At 46.2% G+C, this 25,332-nt stretch overlaps 5 protein-coding genes across 5 annotated transcripts; 3 read left to right on the top strand and 2 right to left on the bottom strand.

The window, feature by feature from the left end:
- The first annotated feature begins 511 nt into the window (after positions 1-511).
- Positions 512-2,809, top strand: GGS25DRAFT_274566 (MTHFR-domain-containing protein). The gene has a single exon (XM_049257415.1). The coding sequence runs from the start codon at positions 598-600 to the stop codon at positions 2,623-2,625; it is 2,028 nt and encodes a 675-aa protein (XP_049116552.1). The 5' UTR covers positions 512-597; the 3' UTR covers positions 2,626-2,809.
- Positions 2,810-3,461: 652 nt separating this feature from the next.
- GGS25DRAFT_274501 (uncharacterized protein) lies at positions 3,462-5,898 on the bottom strand. Its single transcript, XM_049257414.1, has 5 exons — positions 5,886-5,898; positions 5,410-5,455; positions 5,044-5,183; positions 4,509-4,649; positions 3,462-4,394 (listed from the first exon to the last, which is right to left on the bottom strand). Exons 3-5 carry the CDS (start codon positions 5,147-5,149, stop codon positions 3,598-3,600), a joined length of 1,044 nt encoding a protein of 347 aa, XP_049116551.1. The 5' UTR covers positions 5,150-5,183; positions 5,410-5,455; positions 5,886-5,898; the 3' UTR covers positions 3,462-3,597.
- A 775-nt stretch (positions 5,899-6,673) lies between these two features.
- GGS25DRAFT_490142 (uncharacterized protein) lies at positions 6,674-7,416 on the top strand (the record flags this gene model as incomplete). Its single annotated transcript, XM_049260961.1, has 1 exon — positions 6,674-7,416. A coding segment is annotated over one exon (213 nt), but the record flags the coding sequence as incomplete, so codon positions are not given.
- A 63-nt stretch (positions 7,417-7,479) lies between these two features.
- GGS25DRAFT_490139 (uncharacterized protein) lies at positions 7,480-9,374 on the bottom strand. The gene is made up of 3 exons (XM_049260960.1): positions 8,812-9,374; positions 8,499-8,717; positions 7,480-8,425 (listed from the first exon to the last, which is right to left on the bottom strand). The coding sequence occupies exons 1-3, from the start codon at positions 8,973-8,975 to the stop codon at positions 7,942-7,944; spliced, it is 867 nt and encodes a 288-aa protein (XP_049116549.1). The 5' UTR covers positions 8,976-9,374; the 3' UTR covers positions 7,480-7,941.
- A 717-nt stretch (positions 9,375-10,091) lies between these two features.
- Positions 10,092-14,979, top strand: GGS25DRAFT_514258 (phosphoribosylformylglycinamidin; the record flags this gene model as incomplete). Its single annotated transcript, XM_049262973.1, has 8 exons — positions 10,092-10,768; positions 10,931-11,181; positions 11,252-11,290; positions 11,428-11,990; positions 12,100-12,235; positions 12,304-12,378; positions 12,432-13,110; positions 13,314-14,979. 8 exons carry the CDS (start codon positions 10,092-10,094, stop codon positions 14,977-14,979), a joined length of 4,086 nt encoding a protein of 1,361 aa, XP_049116548.1.
- Positions 14,980-25,332: the final 10,353 nt, after the last annotated feature.

Here is a 25,332-nt window from a genome sequence, read left to right as displayed (position 1 = left end):
CGCCGTTTATTTGACAAGGATGTGGATTATTCATCCTATGCTACCTACCTACCTACATGTACTGTACTACCCAGATACCTAGAGTAACCTAGTACATGTGTATGTACCATCATTAAGGCAAATGCGGGGTTAATATGCAAGGTACCCCACAACCGATGTCAGACTTTCACTATCAAGAATTTACATGAATATTTATTTCTCAAGAGTCAAGTTCGGTTCTTATCCCTTTTTTTTTTGGCTGCACGGTTGTATCTACGCGAGGCGGTACCTTGCGTCCCCAGCGCATACAATACTTCTATCTACCTCGGTACTTCATAATCTGAGGACAGGGCTTGAATTGATTCAATTGCGATTTTACGATCCATCCATACAGTCCATCCATCGCCCACTTTCTTGTCGATACTGCTGCTTTATCAATATCTAACATTTTTGCGCCGATCTGGTCTCCGCTCTAGGCCAATCCCCTGTACATAGATCAGTATCGATCTGATCTCGCAGACGAAACATTCAAACAGGTGGAGAACGACCTGGAATAATCAAAACGAAAGAAAACCGGAGTCAATCGCGAATAAATCTCTACAAGAGAGCCTAGCAAAGATGGAAAAGATTACAGACAAGATAGCCGCTCTGCCGGTCGATTCAAACTATTTCTCGCTCGAATTCTTCCCTCCCAAAACCCCAATGGGATTTTCGAATCTACGCGACCGTCTTGATCGAATGGCAAGAGCCTTGCGACCATTATTCGTGAATGTGACGTATGGTGCCGGAGGCTCTACTGCCACCAAGTCACTCGAACTAGCCGAGATATGTCAGAGGGAACTAAATCTGACAACATGTCTTCACTTGACCTGCACGAACATGAGCCGGAAGCTGATCGATAGAACGTTGGAGGATGCGAAGGCATTGGGTATCAGGAATATCCTTGCGCTCAGAGGCGACCCCCCGAGAGCTGCTGAATACCAAGACCCCAATGAAGATCCTGAGGATGCCATAGATGAGAACTTCATATGGGCCATTGATTTGGTCCGATATATAAAGAAAACCCACGGCGACTACTTCTGTATTGGCGTTGCGGCATATCCCGAGGGTCATGCCGACGAGAGCCATCCTTCAGGACAGAGCTTGGAGCATGATCTTCCATACCTTGTTGAAAAGGCGCTTGCGGGAGCTGATTTCCTCATGACCCAATTGTTCTTCGACACAGACGCATACGACAGGTTTATACGGACCTTGAGGGAACACTCCAGCGGTGCCTTCAAAACGATTCCCATTATTCCTGGTCTGATGCCCATCCAGAGCTATCAAATGATCAAACGGACGACAAAGCTTAGCCATGCTAGGATACCCGATTCGATAATGTCTCGATTAGATGCAGTGAAGATGGACGACGAAAAGGTCAAGAACGTCGGTGTAGATATCCTGTGTGAGATTGTCGAAAGGGTCAAAGAGATCGCGAGTCGGACGCCAGGCCCCAGGGGTTTCCACTTTTATACCCTAAATCTGGAAAAGGCCGTATCTTTCATTGTCGAAAAGACAGAGCTCATACTGCCAAGCACTCTTATAGAGGAAGAAACCGTCATCGAAGACATCACAGCCAAGATCCCGGCGCTCAAGGTCAATGGTTCAGATCACGATCACACGTCCCACATCAGAGACAAGTCGCAAAGTCGAAGACAGTCCAATGTTAGTTCGGAGCACCGCAACCGGGTCATTGTATCCGATCGACCAGTATCGCATCCAGAATACGAGACCACGTCCGCAGAGGCAACCAGACCGACAGAGCCGATTAACAGCCGATCTAATACATTGGCCATATCGGAAGGGGAAGGTGTACTTGGCCGAGAAGCCACGTGGGACGACTTTCCCAACGGTAGATGGGGTGACGCTAGATCGCCGGCGTACGGTGAGATCGATGGGTACGGGCCTAGTTTGCACGTATCCCACGCTCAAGCCGTCAGCCTCTGGGGCTACCCCACGAAACGGGAGGATATTAACGACCTCATCGTACGACATCTGAAAGGGGAACTTAGCGCCATCCCCTGGAGCGAAGAGGAATTCAGAGAGGAGACCGGGACCATCACTAACCATTTGATACGGCTCAACTCGAAGGGTTGGTGGACGGTCGCATCGCAACCCGCGGTAAATGGTCTACGCTCGTCAGACCCCGTCTTCGGCTGGGGCCCGCAGCACGGGTTCGTATTCCAGAAGGCATTTGTCGAGTTTTTCATCCCGTCCGCGGAGTGGAAGGTGCTCCTCGAGAAACTCCAGAGCTCCGAGGTCCAGGACACGGTGTGCTTCTACGCAACTAACGCGGCCGGTGATTATACATCCTCAGACCAGACTGGCGACACAGCAGGCGAGGGCCAAGAGCCGAGCACGAACGCGGTCACGTGGGGCGTGTTCCCCGGCAAGGAGATCATCACCCCCACCATCATAGAAGAAGTCAGCTTCCGGGCCTGGAGCGAGGAGGCCTTCGGCATCTTTGGCGAGTGGGCACAGGTCTACGGAAAAGGGTCCGAAAGCGAAAAGTTGCTGGAGAATGCTAAGGCCGACTCGTGGTTGGTCAATATCATACACCATGATTACGTTGAGAAAGACGCCTTGTGGGATCTGCTGTTGAGCTAGGCTAGGTATATAGATAGATAGATATCTAGGTACTTGAGTAGGTCGATAGACTGGCCCAGGTGAATAAAAAGGATTGCTTAGATTAAACTGGACTGGACTGGATTGGATTGGCGTGTAAAAAGGAATGAGTGATGAAGGATGGTATTGATGTAGTTTAGTAGCTTTCTAGACTCTCCTCGTAATTATCTATCTACCTACTCCATCCATAGATAGATCATGTTCTATTCCTTCCCCCTCCCCCCCTAAATAGAGAATAAAAACCAAGAGATTTCCTCAATATCAGATCGTGAGATAGGGATATGTCCGTGGGCCCGGGGAATTTAAAAGGCAAGGCCACATATACCTAACCTAGCTAACCTAGTACCTGATGAATCGGGTAGAGGGAGGCAAGATACTAGCGATGAGCTATGAGGAAGGGTGTCCCGCCCACGTGTACCCATATACCCTCGGTAGTTCAGCTCGTCCTCCCATCTCTTCGTTCGTTCGTTCGCCTGAAATCTGTCCAAGATACTGTACGTCGTGGTATATAACCGTATTATATTGGGGAGGGGAGGGGAATAAGTAGGCAAATAAATGAAGCGAGGAACCTCAGAAACCTCCGTTTTTTTTCCTTCGGCGCTGTTGTTGTACATGATGTGTGCCGTGAGGTAGTGCATACTCCCTTCCCCCCCCTTTTTTTTTGGCCCTTTTTCTTTTTCCATCTCGCTTTCTTCGCCAGCTTATTCGCGCGTCCGGCAACGCAGGAGAGGAAAATGCAACGGCAAAAAAAGCCAATACCAATACCGGAACACCTCAAAGTTTCGTGGGCCTAAACCGCCGAGACCAACTTCTGAGTAGCACAGGGCATCCTCTCTCTCTCCATCTCCTATCATATCCCACCAAATCATCTACCATCTTGCCAGCCATGAACCCCAGCACAGCTAACCCACGATGTTGCCAGAGGTCTCGTGATCATGTAGTAGGGCGATACGATCAACACTCATCATCCGCAAGTCTATCCTCATGCTCGTAATACTCGCCGTCGCCGCCAAAGCTGCGCGAACCACGGCCACCAGCACTCGGCAGCTCGCCCTCGTCATGCCCGGTGCCGGGCTCGGGTTTCACTAGCCCTGGTTCCGGCTCGTCGAGGACGACGTATGCGGAGTTGCGGCTGCTGCCATTGCGAACCGTGCCGTTAGAAGAGGGCTGGTTGCCGTTGCCATTGCCATTGCCAGTGCTCTTGCTGCGGAAGAGGGAGCGGGCGACATTGTTGTTGTTGTCGCCCTCGGATTTGACAACGGTGTCCTTCCTACCGCGCTTAGTGGCGGTAGCCTTAGCGGCGGGGGCAGCTTTGGGTCGCTTGGGAGTAGGAGTCCAAGCGAGAAGATCGCTGCCGTCGTCGTCGTCATTGCCTTCCGCGACATCGTCATCATCATCGATGGTCTCGGGTTCGTTATTGCTGGTGGGTTGGCGGTCCTTCGCGGAGTAGTCCGTGTCTCCACCGTCGAGCTCGCTATCCTCGGACGAGATATGGAGCGGCACATTAGGGCGCTTGCGCTTGTTGCCGGCGCCGGCGGTGGGTGTCTTCTTGCTGGCCTTGCTGGTGCGGGAGCCGGGAGTGGCGCTGCCGTTAGCACGCGAGGAAGGCGTGTTGCAAGCGCTTGGCTTGCACGCCGCGGGATCTCCATCTTCGTCAACCGCCTTTTGCTGGGCGCGGCTTAGCGCTTTGATCTCGCGGAACTGCCACTCGATGCCGCTGGCAGTGGACTCCCCATAGAGCTTCTGGATAGCTGTGAGAAATAGTCAGCGAACCTCGATTCTAGTTGATGAATGCTAGTGTTAGGAAATCGTGTTGGTATTGGTGATATAGGCGATGTGGGAAGGTAGGGAGGTGTAGAGTATACCTGCTTTGTCGACGGGAAGCTCTCCCGGGTCCTTTCCCTGTTCTAGCCAAATGTGCTGCAGCCTGGAGAGCTGCTTGATAGGACGCAAGCGGTGGTCCACGGCAGGTGCGGTAGTGCCCCCTCCGATGAGTCTCGCGAGCTCTATGGCCACATCAGCCTTTGGAAGCTCATACGAAGTAGTTCATATGAAAAGGCGATGCGACACAGAGCTCATAATGATGACCAGTAGCAGGCAAAAGAAAAAATAAGGCTGATGAACTAATAGGGTTGAACAAGGAAATAAAAAGGGAGGGTGAGGAAAAGGTAGGGATGTGGTGAAGTTGCTTTGCAGTGATACAATAGCTATATGGATATGGTGATGTAGTGACTCGTTCTTTCATATAGAGTAGATGTAGCATCCAGCGGGTAACTTCGCCGTCATCTGCTAATAATCTGCAAAGAAGGGGTAGCCCATCCATGGCGAGATCATAAAAGAACTTGGGTGAAAAGGAGGCTCTTATGTAAATAGGGGCAAAAGAAAAAGGCGACTACATACCGGTGAAGTCAAGCTTAACCTTGCCTTGGAGGCTCCCCACCACGGCGGCGAGTAGACGAGTGCTGGACTCGTAGGTCTTAAAGTTGGCCTTGCTATGAGGCGGCATCTTGAATGACCTCCTAGGCAGGATTTGATGAAGCCTGTGGGACGGTTAGAGATGGTAATAAAAGCAAAAATAGCCAGGCGGAAGTGGGAGTGGGCGTGAGGAGAGAGAGAGAGAATGAGCAAGATTATATTCATGTTTGAGGAATGGGCGGAAGTAAAGTAAAGAATAAGTTGTGGATTGGGCAACGCCGAAGTATGTAGAGCATGAGAAACAGGAAGCTTCCGATATGGTAGCAGCTGTGGAGGAACAAAATAACTTACTATGGCTTCGCAGTTAATAGGATGAATTAAATTAAGAATCCTAAGACTGATGAGTTTATTAGCTTAAATCAATTGCTTTCGGCAAGTCTTGATGTTGTTGGAATAAGTATTATATAGGTACTAACCTAGGTATTAATGGGAGATGGTGTGGTGTTGAACACACTCACTTACAAGTGTTGTTGCGTTGCCCAGCTCACTAGCCGTGCGGTTGTCTGAGGAACGTCGTTGGGGATTAGATAAATTCAAACGACATTGTAAGAGCTGGCCTTGTTGGGAGCTTTTTGGAAAGAAGTCAAAATGAAAATATTAGGTAGTTGATATAGATAAGGAAGTGTAGATGCTCATTCATATCTCAAGATTGAATGTATACCTATATTCAACCTCGAGAATATTCTTGGTAGGGAACAGATGGAAATAGTAAATAGTAAATAGTAAATATCATGATAAGCCAATCATATTGTGTGAAATTGACTTACATCAATAACTTGACTTGCAACAACTAAAGAGTCTTGAAAAGACTTAATAGGTGTATAGACCTTGAAGATGTTCCTCAAGCCTAGTGGTAACTGATATGAAGACTACCTAGGGTAGGCAGTCCCGTCGTTTGTGGTAGGGATGAGTATAATTGGGTGAGAGTATAGAAAGTGAATGTTTAGACCAGAGAAAGAGGGCTTGGTGCTGTGAATTTGTTGCGTGCGTGGAAGTTGATGGTAATGGACACTCCTTCAACTTATATAGACATCTGCACATGTGTGATACAGCAGAAGAAGGGAGTGGCATACTAAGCCAGGAAGAGAGAATTGACGTTGAGGATGTTTCTACTAGTAGTAAACATTCAAGGTCAAGGTATTAGCTATGCAGTTAAACCGTACCTACATAGTAGCAATCTGGGTTTTAAGCATATATTTCCCTCGGTGCACAAGCGTGTATATCTGTTAAAAGTGACATGCTGCATCATTGTCTTATCAGTCACCATAGACGCAATACACCACCTGATCATGTAGTATTACTAAAAAAATGAATGAACAAGTTACTCTATCTTCCTGTGAACTCTTACCATCAGAGCTATCACTTGGTGTGGCTGATCATCAACTGGGGTCTCTTAAGGCTGCATGTAACTCTTTAGCACTAATTCACGATAACCCACATGCACCCCTTGCAGTAGCTTGCAGACCTCGAACTTGAAGACTCGGAGCCTGCCTACCAAGGCTAGGTAACACACAGATGGTGGCAGGTACGCCAGAGAGGAAAGTGCGAAGCATTGTGGTTATGTATTTAAGAACATTTTAGTAGCAAGGTCTGATCCTTAGATCTTATCTTTTTAATATACAGGTCCATCTACATTTATCTGGTGACCTCCTACCGGAAGAGCTGTGGTGATAGCCTCATTTTTGGTTTTTGGTTTTTTTTTGATAATTGGGACCTTTATTGTTTTCAAAGTTGTTTTGATCCTTTTATTGATTGAAACGTTATTGTTGATTGAAAGCTCTGTTTTGAAAGTTAACGTTTATTCAAAAAGTCGTTTGTTCTAAAAGCCGTTTATTCAAAAGTTGTTTAATTAAAAAGTCTACAGTCAGTTTATTTAAATCAAAAAGTCCAAAAACCGTTTATTCAATTCAAAAAGCCCACAGTTTACTAGCCATTATGGCTCATTTTGTTATTTCCCATATGGGATGTACTATACCTTATTTATCCGATTAACCTCTTACTTTAAAAGACCATACTTCTGGCACTTTGTCGCTGTTCTAATATAGCGTTACCTATTTCTGATACTTATTGAATGGCTGTGTGGTTTGGGAACGTTTATATTAGAGCTTGTTGGCGCTGTTGAAACGAAGCCTGGAGGTGTTTGGGATAGGCACTATTGTCCCTTCCTAGTAGATGGTGGCAGGTACGCCAGAGAGGAAAGTGCGAAGTATTGTGGTTATGTATTTAAGAATATTTTAGTAGCAAGGTTTGATCCTTAGATCTTATCCTTTTAATATATAGGTCCACCCACATTTATCTCACACCTATTATGTAGATACTAAATAGGTAATACGTAGGTGAGCTAATGTGACGTATCAGCCACATGTGTGCCGTAACATGGGTAGACTTGCAGTTATCAGTTATATGTAGAAGGACTGTCGTCTTTTTTCTTTTTCTATTCCCTCATCTCTCCTCTCTGTCAACGATAACTTAGGACTCTCATGCAACTTGAATGGGGCCGACTTTGATCTCATCATAAGACTGTGATAATGCTGTCACTATTTGTAAATATGATAGCCTCTCTCTGACCGAGCTCACCATCATGGTTTAGCGATCAAAAGCAAGCATCCGTGAACAGTTCTAGGCCCGCTGAAGACATTCAGACTTTGCTTTTGCTTTCACAACTACTGAGCTCTACATGTAGATCTGGACTGGACTCTGCCAGGTATGTATGTATGTACATCCACACATGGCTTATCATAGTCACAGTCACATTCACATTCAAGGAAAGGCTGTATTAGAATAGTGGCAGGGTGGGTTGCTAACTTGAAAGTCATCATCTACTCAAATTGTCTTTTCCCCCAACGCCGGAGTCCTTCTCCCAGTTGGTGATGGTGTAAGTCGTCCGCTGGTGTGTGATCCAGCACGATGTGGCTTGGTGCCTACATAAGGCCACGCCTGCTGTGCTTTTATCATTGGCTGTTTGTCGCCATACATTACGTACTGGACGCCTAGCATGAAGTCGCAAATAGCCTGGAAGATACCACAGACTTTGAAAGCCCACGGAATCGCAGTAGTAGAGGTAAAGAACCAAAACATCTTCATGGAATCTCCGATTAACCAACTCACCAACACAGAAAACCGAAACCCTTTGCAAGATCGCGAGCGCGCATTAGCGAGGAGCTGCGGGAGGGGCAATGTCGCTTCGATGGACAAGCCAATATATCCTATCAAATCCGAATATCCTGAATAAATTGAATCAAATGGGGCAAGGAGCAGTTCAAGGACGGTCAAGCTGATAAATAGTGCTATCAGGAATTGCCAATAACTAAGATGTATAATTAGTTATGAGAGCAACAAAAAGGGCGTCAATCATGGTGTATAGTAGAGGGAGAACCAACGGTTTTGGTGACCGCCACTGCCAAAAGTTATATGGCCGTTGAAATCCTGCAAGCCCATCTTGTGCGCCTGCAAAAGGAAGCGCAGCCTCTCCTCCTTTAGATGATGGTGGTGGTCGGTGATCGAGTGCAATCTTTAGAAGAATAAGTTGGATAAAAATGTTGCAGAATGACTGAATCAACAACGCTATATCGAATTTCGCGCCTGGGTAGTAGAAAATTCTAATGGGAAATCATATGTTAGTATGTCCAGTCTTCATTTATGTATATATACCTATACATCTATAAAGATACCATCCAAGAAGACGGGACAAACCTAAATATGGACGCAACAAGCATGATCAGAGGGATGTCCAGCGAGAAGCCGGCGCTCGACCTTGCTCTGTGCATAGATATTGCTTGATCGGAATAGGACAAGATCGGGGATAGAATGAGGAACATTGGGGCGGCATAACCGGCCAATACTGTGAGGAAATGCATATTGGGTGATATGTCTAGTAATATGCTGAATATAAATATCGTCAGGTAGAGAACGGCGTGTTCAACATGGATCGATTGCCCAAGTTAAGTTTATATGAAGAGATTCACAGATGGTTAACGCATTCATGGCCTCATGGTATGGCAGCGCAAAATCGAATTGGTATCTAATAAAGACGGAAATTCAAATTATTTCTTCAAAATGAAGCTATATGTCTGTAAATAGATGTGTAGGTATCTAAAGTTCGCGATGGTTCGGATGCTCTGGAAACTTTGGAAAGATTCGCGCGATGTGGGAACTTTTTTCTTTTTTTCGTTTTCGTTTTCAATTCAAACAGTTGGTCATAACTTGCCTAGTAGAATTAAGCACTAATTAACTAATTAACAAGCTCAACACTTGAATACCTAAGGGGCTAGGTTAGCCTAATTTGCCAATCTTAATGCACAACGTTCCCGTCGCAAATTCTAAGTTCCGTCACCGGCACGGTTGAATTGACTTCCGTGGGTGCTTATCATCTTATCTCATGTTTAATATGTTTAATCTTATGTATCCAAAATCGGGTTTAATTTTCATCAATGATTGGAGATTCAAATGTCCAATAACAATGTCCAATAGTTAACTATTCTCATTAATTATTCATTCCAGAGCATTGACTTAGGGTACCTAGTATGCATGCCAAGAAAACTCTATCCTCACCTTTACATAAAAAATGTTTCCTGACGTAAATGTGACAGGGTTTAACTACATGAATATCAGCATTTCTATCCTCTGATAGGCATTATATTCGCTTATCTAAAGCCTACTCTAAATTGGTAGTTATAAGTGGTCTGTGCCTTGCATGTATGTACTAGGTATGTAGATGTAGTTATTGTAGAATGAAAATTCAACCAGTCATGACTCGTTATGTACATGATTTTTGAGATGTACCCAAGTACAATACCCCTCCAAAAAGACCACATGCATGTTCAAATGTTTTCAACCCCACATTGCCATTAACTAAGCATTAAACATTTTCTTTCGAATAAGGTTGATCTCAAAGTGCACGACGAACTCTTTCAGGTTCTGTCGGAACCTCAAACCACGCGTCTTTTCAGACCATTTGGTTCACACCAAAAGCAATGGATTACATCGTTCTTACCGGAGAGTCCTGCTTCACGGTCTCTGAGGCCAAGAAGTTAAAGGACCGTATTAACCAGAGCTCTACTAAAGTTACCAACATCATAGGTTCTTGGATTTATTACGCGCATATCAAGGGGAACAAGACTGCGGTCCAGCCAAAACTTGAAGAGTTGCTCCCTTTACCTGATCGTTCAGGTCCTCCACCTTTAACGCACATCGGCTATACTCGTACGTATTATGTTGTGCCGAGGAACATCTCGCCATGGAGCTCCAAGGCGACCAAGGTCTGTGAAGTGTGCGGCCTCAAGGACCAAGTTCATCGAATAGAACGAGCCCGGTCCATCACTGTAGAATTCGAACAACCTTTCAACAGTGATGAAATCCCGTTCCGGGACATGCTTTCTGATCGCATGACGGAGATTATATCTCTAGATCAGCCAGACCTTGACTCCATGTTCATTGAACGCCAACCTCTAGCACTCGAGGTTGTCGATATCTTTTCCGGAGAACAGAGCCCTCTCGACATGCTCAAGACTTATAATCTTAAGCATGGACTAGCCCTAGATCAATCCGAGATGGAGTACCTAGTTCAAGAATTCACTCAGCTCGGACGACCGCCGAACGATATTGAACTTTTCATGTTTGCCCAAGTGAATTCGGAGCATTGTCGCCATAAGTAAGTTTGTATATAGATAATAGCCTCAAACACTTCGCTTGGTAAACAAAAGATTATCATCTGATTTAAATACTTGCCATCAGATCTTATAAAGCTTTTTAAAACGCAGCATTTCACCAAATATATATAAAGACTTCTGAATAAACTAATTATGTGTAATAGGCAATTCAATGCAAGATGGACCATAGATGGCATAACTAAGGATTTGAGTCTTTTCGACATGATCCGAAACACACACAGGACGACACCCGATTACACCGTCTCGGCTTATAGCGACAATGCTGCAGTAATGCAAGGTGAGGTGGGAAGTTATTGGGCCCCCGAGTATACGACCGGATCTTGGAAGCTTAATAAGGAGGTCGTCCATGTATTAGCTAAAGTTGAGACCCATAACCACCCTACTGCTATCTCTCGTAAGTCATCCCTCTTCCTCTCTACCTTCTGTATTCGGTGGTTTCGTACACTGACCTGTGTTATACATAGCCTTTCCGGGTGCTGCTACTGGATCAGGTGGCGAAATCCGTAAGTTAACCCTTAGCGAATACAATTACCACAGCCAGTCTTGAGATATTATCTACGACGGTGCGTCGTTAGAAGTTGATCTTATAGCGCCTTAATAGGGTAAGTAAATGTAGTGCCCAACTAACTTTAATTTCTAGGCGATGAAGCTGCTGTTGGAAGAGGGTCAGTTACAAAAGCAGGTCTCTCAGGATTTTGGGTCTCCGACCTTCTCATTCCGGACCACCGGGGCTGGGAGATTGATATTGGCCGCCCAGCGCATTATGCAAGCAGCCTGGATATTATGCTTGAAGCACCCATTGGCTCAGCTCGTTTCAACAATGAGTTTGGTCGTCCTGCTCTGGCCGGATGTTTCCGTACACTCTTGACAAATGGCACAAGCAAAAGCGATTCGAATTCCTCGGAAGAAACTGAATGGCGAGGCTATCACAAGCCAATCATGATCGCGGGTGGACTTGGTACGGTCAGACCAGGCCATGCACTCAAGAACAAGAGTGATGTACATGAAGGGGCTCATGTCATCGTACTTGGCGGCCCTGCTATGCTTATCGGACTCGGTGGTGGTGCTGCATCTAGCAACGCTTCAGGGGAGGGAACTGCCGATCTTGATTTCAACAGTGTGCAGAGGGGAAATCCCGAGATGCAACGCCGAGCCCAAATGGTTATCAACGCATGCGTTAGTCTAGGGGACGCGAGCCCTATCGTATGTCTGCCCTCGCAACCCCTATAGCATCTGGACATGGTGTATTAAGTTACGCCATGGCCTTCCTGCTCAGTGTTGGACCGGTCTTGATGCTAACTATATATCCTAGGCAATGATACATGACGTGGGAGCTGGTGGACTATCTAATGCCCTTCCAGAACTGGTCAAGGATGCCGGGTTTGGAGGCAAATTTGAACTCCGCCAAGTCGAAAGTGCAGATGGGAGCATGAGTCCTCTTCAAATATGTAAGCGTTAACCCTCGGCCTATTGTCAACTAACATTTTAAAGACGTTGCTGATTACTGTGGTTGCAGGGTGTAATGAAGCACAGGAACGCTACGTGTTGTTGGTCAATAGTGAAGGAATGAACCGGTTTGTTAGCATATGCAGTAAGTCTAATATACCACCAGGGCTCGTTGTGTAGGGCTAACTAAAGGGCAAGGACGTGAACGCTGCGGCTTCTCAGATGTCGGCACTGTAGTGTCCGAAGATGAAGGTGGCATACCGAAGCTTATCCTAACTGACAGAGACACAAAGGAGAAGGTATCATCACGACCGATTGATCTCCCCATGTCAACTCTGTTTCCCCCAGGCCGTCGACTACAGCGTATAGTCAGCTCTCACAAACCAAACCTACCAGTGTTTGAAGCAGTCCCTAGCCTTAAAGCCGCATTTGGAGACAAGCTATCTGATGCTGAGCTACTGAGAAACGCTGTACAGAAAGTTTTCTGGATGCCAGCCGTAGGGTCAAAGTCATTTCTCATAACCATTGGAGACCGAAGTGTCGGTGGTCTTACCGCGAGAGACCAGATGGTAGGGCCTTGGCAGACGCCTGTAGCAGATGTCGCAGTTACAGCTACGTCATTTAACATAGGAACGAAAACGAGACATGGTGAGGCTATGGCGATGGGCGAGAAGCCAACAATTGCCTTAATATCATCTGCCGCATCTGCTCGCATGGCAGTTGCAGAAAGCTTGTTGAACATCGGCGCCGCCGATATCATGGGCGATCTACGAAGGGTCAAGCTATCCGCTAACTGGATGGCAGCCGTGAATCATCCAGGAGAAGGAGCTGCTCTTTATGATGCCGTTGAGGCGATTGGACTTGACATGTGTCCTCGGTACGTACTACGATTTACCCCAATAGCCTTTCGCCCCTCTCTCAATTTCTCTATTCTCTTCCCTCTCCGTGGAAAATATTTTTCTTTTATACCCTACCTCTCCTATATTCCAGTAGATTACCCTCCCTTGCAAAAGGGAAAAGATGGAAGGGGAGATGAGGCCTAGTCAATGAGTGCTCCAGTGAATGCTAACAGATAGGCAGACTCGGCATCAGTATACCAGTGGGCAAAGATTCGACCTCTATGAAGGCAACTTGGAAAGATCGCGAGAGCGAGAAGACCAAGAGCGTGACTGCGCCAGTATCAGTCGTTATCTCAGCATTTACCATCGTTGATGATATCAGGAAGACTTGGACCCCGCAACTTCGGCAAGTTGAAGACGTAGGAGACTCAGTTCTTATGTTTGTCGACTTAGCCAAAGGCAAGAAAGCGATGGGAGGATCTGCTCTTGCCCAATCATTCGGCTACGTCGGCAATGAGGCACCAGACGTACGAGATGTGGACCTCATTGCAGATTATTTTGATGCCCTATCTCAGCTACATCAAAGTGGCATTGTCCTTGCCTATCACGATAGGTCCGATGGAGGGCTCCTTACCACTGTGGCCGAGATGATGTTCGCTGGAAGATGCGGAGTTGATCTGATGATGGACGGAATCTCTAACTCTGGTTCAATTGTCGACATGGTTGATGCATTGTTTAACGAAGAGTTAGGCGCCGTGTTCCAAGTGCGAGCATCGGATGAGACGAACTTCAAGAGATGCTTCGCAACCTGTGGACCGCCCCCAGGCTTGATCAAGAAATTTGGCAGTGTCCAGCCTAGGTCGAAGCAAACCTTGACAATCCGGTACGGCATAACACCCTTTGTCAGTCTCGATAGAAGAGAGATTCAACAATGGTGGGCCAAGACTTCGTTTGAGATGCAGAAACTTAGGGATAACCCTTCCTGCGCTGAGTCTGAGTATGCCAGTATTCTGGACCGAAATGATCCGGGCCTCTCTTACAAACTTACCTTCCAACCCTCTGATCCGATCCTACCTATTACAGCGTCTATCGCTGGTTTCTTCGGCAAGACCCCGCGAGTGGCCATTCTACGGGAACAAGGCGTCAATGGATACGCTGAAATGGCATTTGCATTCAAAGCAGCAGGATTTGATCCTGTCGATGTGATGATGACGGATATTATTTCCGGGCGCTCGTTGTCAGACTTTGTGGGATTGGCTGCTTGTGGTGGCTTCTCCTACGGTGATGTGCTAGGAGCCGGACAGGGCTGGGCCAAATCCATTCTCATGCACGAAAATGCTCGGAAGGAATTTGAAAGCTTCTTCAAGAGGCAGGATACATTTGCACTTGGTGTCTGCAATGGTTGCCAGATGCTCTCTCGCATCAGGGAGCTCATACCTGGCACAGAACACTGGCCAATTTTCGTAGAGAACACAAGTCAACAGTTTGAGGCACGGTTTAGCATGGTCAAAATTGAGGACAACCGAGCGAAGCCTTCAGTCTTCCTTCACGGCATGGATGGATCGTCCTTACCAATTGTGGTCTCCCACGGTGAAGGAAGGGCGTCATTCTCTTCGCCCAACTCAATTCGCGCGCTTGACGCGGCGGGTATGATTCCCATCCGATATGTTGACAACTACCTGGATGTAACGGAAACGTATCCAGTCAACCCGAACGGTAGTCCTGAGGGTATTGCTGGCGTAAGCAGCGAGGACGGTCGTGTGCTAGCTATGATGCCTCATCCCGAGCGTACAGCGCTAGCAGATACGGCATCATACGCACCACCTGCTCTTCTCGAGCAGTGGGGTGAATTTGGCCCCTGGATCAGGATGTTCAGAAGCGCTCGAAGATGGGTTGGATATGTTTAATTATTCCCCTTCCATCGAACGTAAGCTACCTAAGTAGACACAAACTTGATCTCACAAGGTCTTCTGTATACATCACAATACTAAAATGGGGCTTGATACTAGGGCAATGTATCTATCTACATATCTATAGTGAACACCGTAGCCATACTCGTAGATAAGGTAATGAGGCGTCCCGGAGGCTTGCTTTTATTGGTACTTGGGTGTTGTCTAGTTGCAGTTCTCACAACGGGAGAGCTTACAGAGAGAATACACGTGGCGGATGCAAACCAAGGAGACCATCGATGCACGTGGAAAGGCAATTAATAGCATAGCTACCTAGGTAGGTATCTACTTATCGAACAAGTATCGAACAAGTCTCTCTCAGCAGCAGCGGATTAGCTACACACCTCCTACCTAGGTACTTACCTATACATAGGTAGACTACGGCCAAAGAAGGGAGTGCTTGTAGAGGACAGTCTAATCGTGATCCCGGGACATTATAGGACATTATGCAATCCTTCGATGCAGAAGAAGCTTCCTCCTTGTCACCGAATGTCGCAGGTTGAAATCCATCCACGATCCCTCTGTGGCGCTTGTCACGGAATTGTATTATTAGGGGATCGCCTACGTTTCCAAGAACCCCCCCGCCCCTAAGAATAGCATGGAGGCTCCTCCGGACTCTCTTGCCCGGATCATGACGACGAAGACTAACCTTAGTAGAAAGAGGAGACAGACTCATAGACGATGAAGCTAGCTAGCGAGATGAATCATAAGTAATCTTTTTTTTTTCGTCTAGGAGTCACGACGGCGGCACTCGCGCCTACGAGAGCAAGTGCGAATGAGGGAGGGAGGGAGGGACGGAGACTTGCTTGTTTGCTTGCTGGTCTGACGATACCTTACCTAGGCGGTTGGACATGGCTCGAGTGATCCTATCCCCACGCGAGCGCAGGCCGCCGAAGGAAGGTAAGTGCTCAAATGCCGCACAGGATCTCCGGGCATTGCCTCACTTGCGAGATTGGGCCCATGTCAGTCACGAGGGAGAGTGAGACGGACACGGTACAGCAGGTAATGATCCATGGATATGTCTGCCTATCTGCCTAGGTTTAACTAGGTACTATGGGTGTAGGCATTGTACTGTATGTAGCCTTAGGTATGTAATAGGTAAGATAAGTCATAGCAACAGCAGCTATTTAGGCCCTTTCCCACTTTATTCAGTACACTCACTCATTCATCGTTGCCCGCTCGGTATCGCATTCTTTAGCCTTGCACACGACCCAGTTCAAACCCTGTGGCAAGTACGTAACTACCAACCCACCTGTGCTTAAACCCTGGGTAGGGGGTCTAGGTATGTATGACCCGGGCATAGTTTAAAAAATATATATATATATATATATGCCAGTAGACATGGGGAGGAGGCTGAGAATACTACAACGCAAGAACAGCGGTTTATGTCAAGGCTAATATAGGTAATAGTTCCAGTCCGGAAACGTTAAGGTTACGGCGTATCATTTAGGGGGGCAGGTAGGTAGGTTCTGCCGTAGGGCGTTACGCGTACTATGGATGTGTGTCATGTACATTAGCAGTAGCAACGGAGGCGCTTCCTCGGCAATGTGACGATGTGTCTGTACGTTTGGGTGTGTGTGTGTCTCCTCCGTCTCTCCCACTCTCTCTAACTATTAGCAGGTAGGTTAGGTGGTTTTCTTTCTTCCAGGTTTGCGGCACATAACATTTTGCCAAGTCCCTCTGCTTTGACCTTGCAGCCGGGTATCTCGTCTCGTTTCTCCGGATGGCACGACCACAGGCGTCTTCGATTCGGTTCAGATTTCAATTTTTTATTTTAATAGTTAGTTATTTATTTATGTTTTGGGGGGGTCCAGTGAACGATTCTGGTAACTACCTAATCTAAAAGCTGGGCTTCGCGAAGCCTTCTAAGGTATTTCCCCTTGTATCTAACTACGCTACATACATACAGTAGCATATGTATGCACAATCCCTCAAGCCAATGCCCAGGTACGTGCGTATGTATTGTACGGTAAGGCACGGTACCGCCAAAGAGAGGAAGAGAGGCATTACTATGTAGTTAGAGGCACACCCAAGCCTGTAGGGCTTCGCATACACATAATAGCAATGTAAATAGATGGCACTTCGGCTGGGGTACTATTGTATGAAGGTCAGTCCAGCCTAGACCTCCCAGACTTGTCATTTTCTTAATACCGACCTACCGAACCTGGAAATGATTTCGCGCCCTTGTTAATGTTAATCGTTTGACATACATGGCATTTTAACCAGATCGTCTATCTGGTAGGTACGGGTGTTTATTTTTATTCTTAGGTCCCCCCTTTTTCCCTTTATTCTTTTTTACCCTCTTGCTTAATTCTTCTTCGGTGTAGCGCCGGGCCTATGGGCGACTCGGTAGTAATAAACCCGTGCCGATTCATTAATGAGGAACAACACAATTAAAGAAATATGAAAAAAAGACTCTCACGATAGTTGCCTTATGCCTAGACCGACAACTGGAGTAGTCCCGGGTCAATCAAACCGGGGAGGGTAAGGAAGGGGGTGAACTAGCATAAAGGTAGGTTGTCTGACCTTCCTAGCAGGTACAATAGAAGTGTTGATCTGTAGTACTATGGTTATGTTGGATGGTTATGTGGACTGCTCAATGACGCCACGGTTGTAACGCGGGACGAGGCGACGTACTGCAAATTACAGCGAAGCTGAAAGCGCCCGCATGCGACGGCCGACGAATTACGTCTCATCTGTGGCCCCTTAAATGGGGTTTATTGCCTATGGGAGAGAAGAGAACCGTTGACGAGATCGTCACACGTGCTGATCGTCCGAACCCAGGCCTTATTACGAGTGTATTATGCCGGGCGCTGGGTTGTCTCAGGTAATTAACTTGTCGTTGCATGGTTTTTTTTGGACTTTGACTCCCGAACCCCGGCAGTACTTCCTGTACATACGCGTATTGTATTCTCTCCCCGGAGGTTCCAAGTATGGGAAGCGTCTTTTTTTTGTTAACCCACACATTCCTTATTTAGTCGCACCGTACGAATCCGTACCAATGCATAGAGGTACTTACTTACTTATATACCTACCTACACTACATATGGCCGACCGCCGGTATTTAAAAGTGAATGCCGAGCTTATGGATTAGCAACATGTAAGAAAACTTGACCTGTCTCCTTTTTTTATTACTCTTCCTGTCCGTCATGCGATGTCCTTTTAGAATCGTGGGGCGCCCCTTGAACCACATCCCATCCCATCCCCCCCAACGTCTCGTCTCGGCTGCGCTGGTTCTGGACCTGGCTGCAAGATGAAATTAACATCGGTATTGCTCCTGCAGCCTTTCAGAAGCTGAAAAGCGTTCCGTTCGGAACACAAGGTCTGCAAATTTATTAAGAGCTATGCACCAGAACGTCATGAGAACATAAATTCATCGTCGTTCAAAGTTGCTGGTTACCATCCCACGGCAGCCGAGTGCCGTATCTATTTAACGTGGGACGGATAACTATTGACGTGTATCACCTTTTTTTTTATTTTATCTTAGTGTCTCGTGTGCGGCATCTTCAAGCTTAATTTGACCGACCCAAACATATATACACCCTCCACTTGTGGCTTATGGTGTATGCAGATTTTCTCTCTAAGATAACAGGCTATTATGTTCGCTGAAAACTGCCGGTTTGAGGAGCAGCAAAGCGAGTGGTTTTGAACGGAGAGAGAGCAGAAGCACGTAATTGGCGGTTTTTGTTTGGTTGTATTCTAATAGAGCTAGGTCGAAGCAGAAGAGAGGGCTTCTCATCACTTGTCTTTATTTTTTGCAATTCTCATGTGAGGCCGAGGCATGCCCACTTACTTACATATATTAGGTACAAGTACAAGGACCGGCACTTCTCAAAGTGGACGCAACCCCCCCTATTTTTAAATTTAGAGCATCCAGGTTGTATCTGGCGTTCTAGTACTTGTGTACTTGGGGGTTCAGTAATCAATATTGATTAAGAAACCCCCCCTTCCTCTCTCCCCCCACCGAATAGCTGTAGCACTTAATTATTTTTATTTTTATTATTTTGCAAATTGAAAAAAAAAAGGCCTGGACTAGAACTGTTCGGTTGGGTTGTTTTTCTCTTTCTCGCCTCGGGTTATGCAAGCCCGGCACGGGAGTCCATTTCGTTCATAAAAGGTTCAAGGCAAAAAAAAAAAGAAAAAAAAGACAAAGATGCACAACATCCTGGCTTATAAAAAGATACATTACCCTTAAAAACCAAACCAAACCTAACCTACCTGACTTTAGGTCCTTCAATTAGTGCTAGGTAGATCAATGGGGCCGGGCCGAAGATGCAGAAAGATGCAGATAACGGGCTCTTGCGCCGCACTATTGCAACATCTTCCCGATCTTGCCCACTAACGGAAAAAAAAAATAAGGGGGTTTCTTTTACTACCTACCTACTCAATGTACTCATTCTCTGTTGTAGGAAATAAAAAAGAGAAAATATTTGGAAAAAAAAAGGCAAGTCTCTGATTTCGGTTATCGTGAGAAAAGAAAGGCCAAGACGGGTTAGAGTGAAGTTTTATGTAAGTTTCGAACGCAACACATGATCCGATGCGGCTGCGCGACACGCCAGATACGGCGAGCTGAAGCTTAGAAGAAAAAAAAAGGGGGGGAGGGTAGTACTGACTGTATGTATGGTCGTGTGAATGGCTTTTTTTTCGTACTTGCTGACATGGCGGGAAGCGGAGGTTGATCTAGAATGTCGTAAGAAACCCGAAGAAGCCCACCGGCGATGATGTTATTAAAACTCTTAATACCCTTTCCTAATTCCTATATTATGATGTTGTTATGATGTTCTGGCTATCCATTCCACCGGAGGACTAGATATGTACATGTCAAATGGGAAAATAACCTTGTAATATACCTACAATGACCTTGGATACATAACCTATAGAAGACCCTTGGAACTTTTTAGTTCGCACACACATACGTAAAGAATTAATAAATGTCCCGTATGTCGTATGTCGTATGTGGGAATGTAATGCATGTGTCTACCCGTTTGGGCGATTGGGGAAAGACAAGAGCCGTTGGCAAGTTGAATGATAATACCCGTCTTATTACATAGTAGGTTACAACACATCAATATACTCCTAAGACTAAAAATAGACCCAACCACCGCTTGACCCCGCGGGCGCCCGTCTCTTGACTTGTCATGCCCAGGCGGCATCCTTACCAGTTACATATATGTAAATGTACTATATGTAAGTTTGTATGTACATATTATTGCACATATTGTACATATTGCTATGTTATACCTGCAACGCGGAAATGGCCGCCCTGTAATATCGCGGAATGCGTCTCTGTTTGGATGAATGCGACCCGAAGCCAATACGATGCGTCGTAGAACGCCACAGAACGTGACCTGCATGAGAAGGATTTCTTAAGAAAGAAGGGGGAGGGAAATAACGTATGAGCACGGCACAGCGCAAAAAAGATGTTTCAACTGCCTTATACCTTGAATATTGCTGTATGTAACTTGTTGGTCACGTACCTGGTCCATACCAATTGTCGGTAATTAGTATACCTAGTAGGGGTTATGAGAGAGGTTACTAGGATACGATCAAGTGTAAGTGCTGGTGGACGGGAAGCAAGACAAGCAAAAAGCAAAAAAGCGAGCAAGCAAACCAAAGCAACGACTGCCGAGGTCGATCAACCTCTGTGCGTAATGCGGAATGCGTAAGTTGTTAATGCTCTGGATGTTATACGACAAAAGTCCGAAGGAGTGGTGCGTACGTACATGAGAGTACGATGTTAGCACTATGAGTAGTAACTTAGTACGGAGTATAATGTTACCTACTAGGTAGTTGTTTGTTTTGGGGCCTTGTTGATCCGGTTTATTGGGAAAGCTATTGGCAACGCATCGGGGTTGACACCTCGAACAGGAAAGTGAGAGACCGGAGATCCTTGTCGGTTCGGGTTGCACTTCCCGGGGCTGCTCCGGTCCGTTCAACAAGGGGGCCCTTACCCTTTTCTTCTTCTTCTTTAATACCGAAATGTCAGAAATGCAACAAAAAGAACAAAAAGAATTATTAACTAAGTGAAAATAAATTGTTCCATGGTTTCTAGAAGCCGGAGAAGTTAAAAAAAGTTATTCCATTGGTCTAAGCTTTAGCGATTACCGATCTCACCCACTCTTATCGGATTATAGGTTCGGCGCTAATCCCATATGGTTCATATGCCACTCGCTTATACTTAGCACACATTCAAGAATTTCAAGGATATACGTATGTATCGTATGTATTTCACGCGGAAAAGGAATTGTTCCTCGTATTTTTTTGGTCGCAAACTTGGGAAAAGGAAGAAAAGTTCCAAGTAGGTTAGCATCCTTAGGAGCAGGTTTGTTTCTGAGATTGGGGGTTACCTGAGAAGTATGTAGAATACAACTTGAATTCAGTATGGCATAACTAATATTAACTATGCCGGAAAGAAGATTGAATGACGGATACCAAGATGTAGGTACTTCTGTGGTATTCTCATTGGAACCAACATTGAAGCTGCAATGCTGCATACATATGTAGTAACACAATCATCTCATATATCGTCACCTAGGTAGTAGGTAGATACTAGATACACCGTCGGTAGGTATGTACTTAGCAGCCTTAGCTTCAATAGCTTGACTGATACATGGAAAAACTTCAATTGTCCAGTTCCGACGGTACATAGGAATGGATGGGTGCTGGGAACTTTTAATAAAGAACATTGAACATCAAACCCTCAACCTCGCGTAAATCTACGAAAATGCATATGTACATCGTACGTATGTACCTATAATAGAAGGTACATGTGTGTTCACTGTGTGTTATGTATAAGGCAATGTACTACGTAATACCGAACCCAGTATCGCTAGTATCGGATACTTTTCCGGTACTCGATAGAGTCGATACACGGGGCAACAGGGTACCGCTCGGCAAAGCATCTGCAGCCGCGAAAGGAGCTGAGTTGAGTGCGACCCAGCCACATGGCCCTGTCCGACAGCCGATCCTCACCTCACTGCAGTGGACAATAGCATACATTGTATTATACATACACTAATTACATGTAGTTTTATATCAACTTGGGATGTTTTATAAGCCCTAGAAACTACCCTAGGTATGCCAACTATTACTATGTAGGTAACTATGTAGGTACCTATGCAACTTTGAACCTTAAAGCTTCCTTCGTCCTTGCGCTTAGGCTAGGCACCAGCAATTGTACTCCCGCTAGTTTAACTTAGTGTCTGTGCAACGGCAACAAGATCCCATGCCGGGGTACGAAGGCAAGCACGGATCAGTTAGTACTTACAACTTGCAAGATCAGTTACAATCTTAATAGCTACAATCTAGGGGTCTACTAGTAGTAAAGTCTCTAAAGTTTAGTTAGTAGATGTAACTAGTAAGGAAAGAGAATAGTTAGACGAGAAAAAGAGAAAGTTGAATCTACATAGTAACATAGTTAACCTACCTAGTACTATCTAACTAAAGACCAAAAAAAGGCAAAGAAATAATTAACTATTAGTTGCGCAAGAGCCGACAACAAAAAGAAAATACATAGTAACCATCATCAAATGTCTTGGAAATCATCCTTTAACTTCCTTCAGCGCAAACACGTGCCATCATCTTTTTTTCTTTTCTTTTTTCAGCCCAACCTTATCCTTCGTCATAATATGACATGCGTTAAGAACTAACCCACTACAGTATCTGTCCTGGTGAAGGATCGCCTGTCATGCTTCGCCATCATCTACCGAAATGAGCTAGCTACTTGCTTATGGATTATTAATTCATGAACCCTCCTTGAGCCATGTGGGTTTGGTGCACTTGTGGGTTTGTAGCCTCCGCGGGTTCGTGGGTTCATGGATTCGGTACTATTTTCACCGGACCCGGGGTAGTAGTGCTCGCAGTATTATCTGTGCAGCCTGTGCTTACTTTCGGAAGGTCAAAGCTTGAGCCGCCTTCGCCTGCAGTATGCCTCCTTGACTACCAGGAATACTCTCTCCATGGGGAACATGGGAAAGCGAGCACATATTACTACAGTGCATATCACCCTCTATGTGAGACTGAAACACAAGATCGCAAATACCGGCCACAAACCTTGCTCGAGAACTGTCTTCCTTGACAGGTTCACCGGCAGGAACCTTGTTCTACCTGAAAGTTGACAGAAAACGATGGCTCTCACATCCCGGGATGTCGATCATGGTGTGTATACATCAGACGGGCCAAGGCCAGTAAACTCGGCACTGCGGGATCACTGAGCCACACAAGTATCATTTCGCTAATCTATGCGTGCTCCTTTTTATATGGGATGGCGGAGAGAGTGAACAAAAAAGGCAAAAAAGGAGCTATGCGGGATGTTGAGACGTGGCTTGCTCTTTAAGACCAGGTATGTAGATCACCTAAGGTGGCGTCCAAATCCTAGGGGAATCCTAGGCCGGTTTGACTACTTTGCAATTACTAGCACGATTTCAACACTCAGCTTTACGGGCGTATGGTCACGCTATCATGTATCCTGTGGCTTGTTCGGTCTCTCAAATCGCTATACTAGCTTTGTAAAACTAATGTCATCGTCAGTGGTGGAGCTAACCAGATGAGTGTTGAAGCCACGAGAAAGTAGTGTGGACATGAACATCATCGGCCTTGCTAGTCGGACGGATAAACTCGGGAGTAAATACACCATCGGAATCATGCTTCAGTCTCAAAGCTGAAGGAAATTCAGGCCCGCCCATATCAGTGCCCATATCAGTGAGTCCAGCTCGTGCTCCATTCAAGCTCCGCTGAGAATGGTTAAGTTAACTGGGAATACGAAAGGGTACGTTGACACTTCCATGGAGATTCCACTCAGCTCCGCCGCAAGATTATAAGATTAAACAATAGCGGTCTCGAACCATAAATGGAAGCTGGTTGATGAGGCTCCTAAACGCTTTGCACGAAGCACTGCAGCCAATATGCCGTATGCCGTTTACCGTATGCTGTATCAGGAGCGCCACAGCGCTGTGTTCGATTGCCACAAACCACAAACTCGATTCTTGACGAGTTGATGGGTAGACACCCTTGCATGATAATTTAAGTCTGCAAGTCAGCTGCCGGTGATAGATAACAATTGCCGGTTGTAGTTGGGCAGACTCCCGTTCCACGATACCTAAGCCAAGCCTATGCCATCCTCTCATCATTGGAGGGGCCCATGAGCTCTCCACAAGTTGTCGGCTTTTGTTTTCTTGCCTAGCTCGTAAGGCCCCGGGCTTTTCGGCCGGATTCGCTGCCGGCATGTTCGACGATCTTACGAATACAACCGAAGCTAGTTATTTCATCTCATCTCGTAGAGATCTAGTACGAGTGAATGTCTGCCAGCCATCTCCAAGGCCTAATGCACAGCGCCGCGGCAATCCGACAGGTAAGGCAAAGCAAGGCCAGGTAAGGCATAGGAAAAGGAAGAGAAAAAAAAAAGGTCATCCCTCCTTTCTGCACCGATTATTACCTGCGTGGCGGGGGCGAGACTGAACGCCCAGCTTCCTTTCCGTTTCTAGCTCCATCAGCCCATACCCTGAGAGGAGAATATTAGCGAATTGCGGATTCGGGGTCCAAAGGGATGAAGTGGGATTTTTGGGATAATTTGCCCAGAGCTCTGGTCCGTCAAGTAATAATCAGCCACTAACGCCAATGAAGCTAGGTAGGCAGGTAGTCGACGAACAGAGGACATGGGCGGCTCATCCCTCTCGGCCGACAAACATCCAGGCATACCCAGCAAGCCCGGCATGGTTTACTATCTTGGTATGTACCACAGTACTGCTAGTCTACTACCTTGTAAGTAGGTACGGTATGTACATATTATTAGCGTTATTAGACATGGATTTCTAATACTAGGTAATAATGAAATACATATTCGTCGTGTCCGCCATTCCTCCCCCCTCCCCAAGAGCTCAAGCGGAAATCCGCGACGGGGACTAGCCAAGTGGAAACCAGTGGAGAAATCAACATTAGCAATGTATGAAAAGCGACGTATGAGTTTCCCGAGCTGGCCTAGCAGCCCGGGCTATCCCAAGTCTTCTCGGTTGTCGATCGTACCATATTGTAGTAGTCTATATGAGGTTTTCGCCTTGAATAGATTCATACCAAGTTCACTAACAGTAGTCTCCGAGATTCTCGAACCCGAAGTCCTTGGCCTACCTTGACAGTTTTTAAAATCAAGGGGAGGTCGAGAACCCGGCCTTTAACTAACCTCAACATTAGGCTTATTCGAGCTTTAGTGCGCGGCTATAGTGTAGTCGTCCCGTCTGCAAAAGGTCCATGCAGTTACGCGACTCGCTAAGTAGTACAAAAGCTGCTAGTTGCTAGCGACAACGGTTTTTTGGCCCT

The sequence above is a fragment of the Hypoxylon fragiforme genome, assembly GCF_022984875.1.
Source record: "Hypoxylon fragiforme strain CBS 206.31 chromosome Unknown GGS25scaffold_5, whole genome shotgun sequence".
In the NCBI taxonomy this organism is placed as follows: Eukaryota; Fungi; Ascomycota; class Sordariomycetes; order Xylariales; family Hypoxylaceae; genus Hypoxylon; species Hypoxylon fragiforme.
The sequence above is the reverse complement of the archived record's forward strand: the minus strand, read 5'-3'. Positions and strand labels throughout refer to the sequence as shown.

Excerpts from the sequence above, each read along its gene's own strand:
- GGS25DRAFT_490139 (XM_049260960.1), bottom strand. The coding sequence starts at position 8,975 with ATGCATTTCCTCACAGTATTGGCCGGTTATGCCGCCCCAATGTTCCTC. Across the intron at positions 8,718-8,811 it reads CTTGTTGCGTCCATATTTAG|AATTTTCTACTACCCAGGCG; the intron begins GTTTGTCCCGTC and ends ATTTCCCATTAG. Across the intron at positions 8,426-8,498 it reads CAGTGGCGGTCACCAAAACC|TTATTGGCAATTCCTGATAG; the intron begins GTTGGTTCTCCC and ends TATACATCTTAG.
- GGS25DRAFT_274501 (XM_049257414.1), bottom strand. The coding sequence starts at position 5,149 with ATGCCGCCTCATAGCAAGGCCAACTTTAAGACCTACGAGTCCAGCACT. Across the intron at positions 4,650-5,043 it reads GGTTAAGCTTGACTTCACCG|AGCTCGCGAGACTCATCGGA; the intron begins GTATGTAGTCGC and ends ATGTGGCCATAG. Across the intron at positions 4,395-4,508 it reads GCTTCCCGTCGACAAAGCAG|CTATCCAGAAGCTCTATGGG; the intron begins GTATACTCTACA and ends TATTTCTCACAG.
- GGS25DRAFT_274566 (XM_049257415.1), top strand. The coding sequence starts at position 598 with ATGGAAAAGATTACAGACAAGATAGCCGCTCTGCCGGTCGATTCAAAC.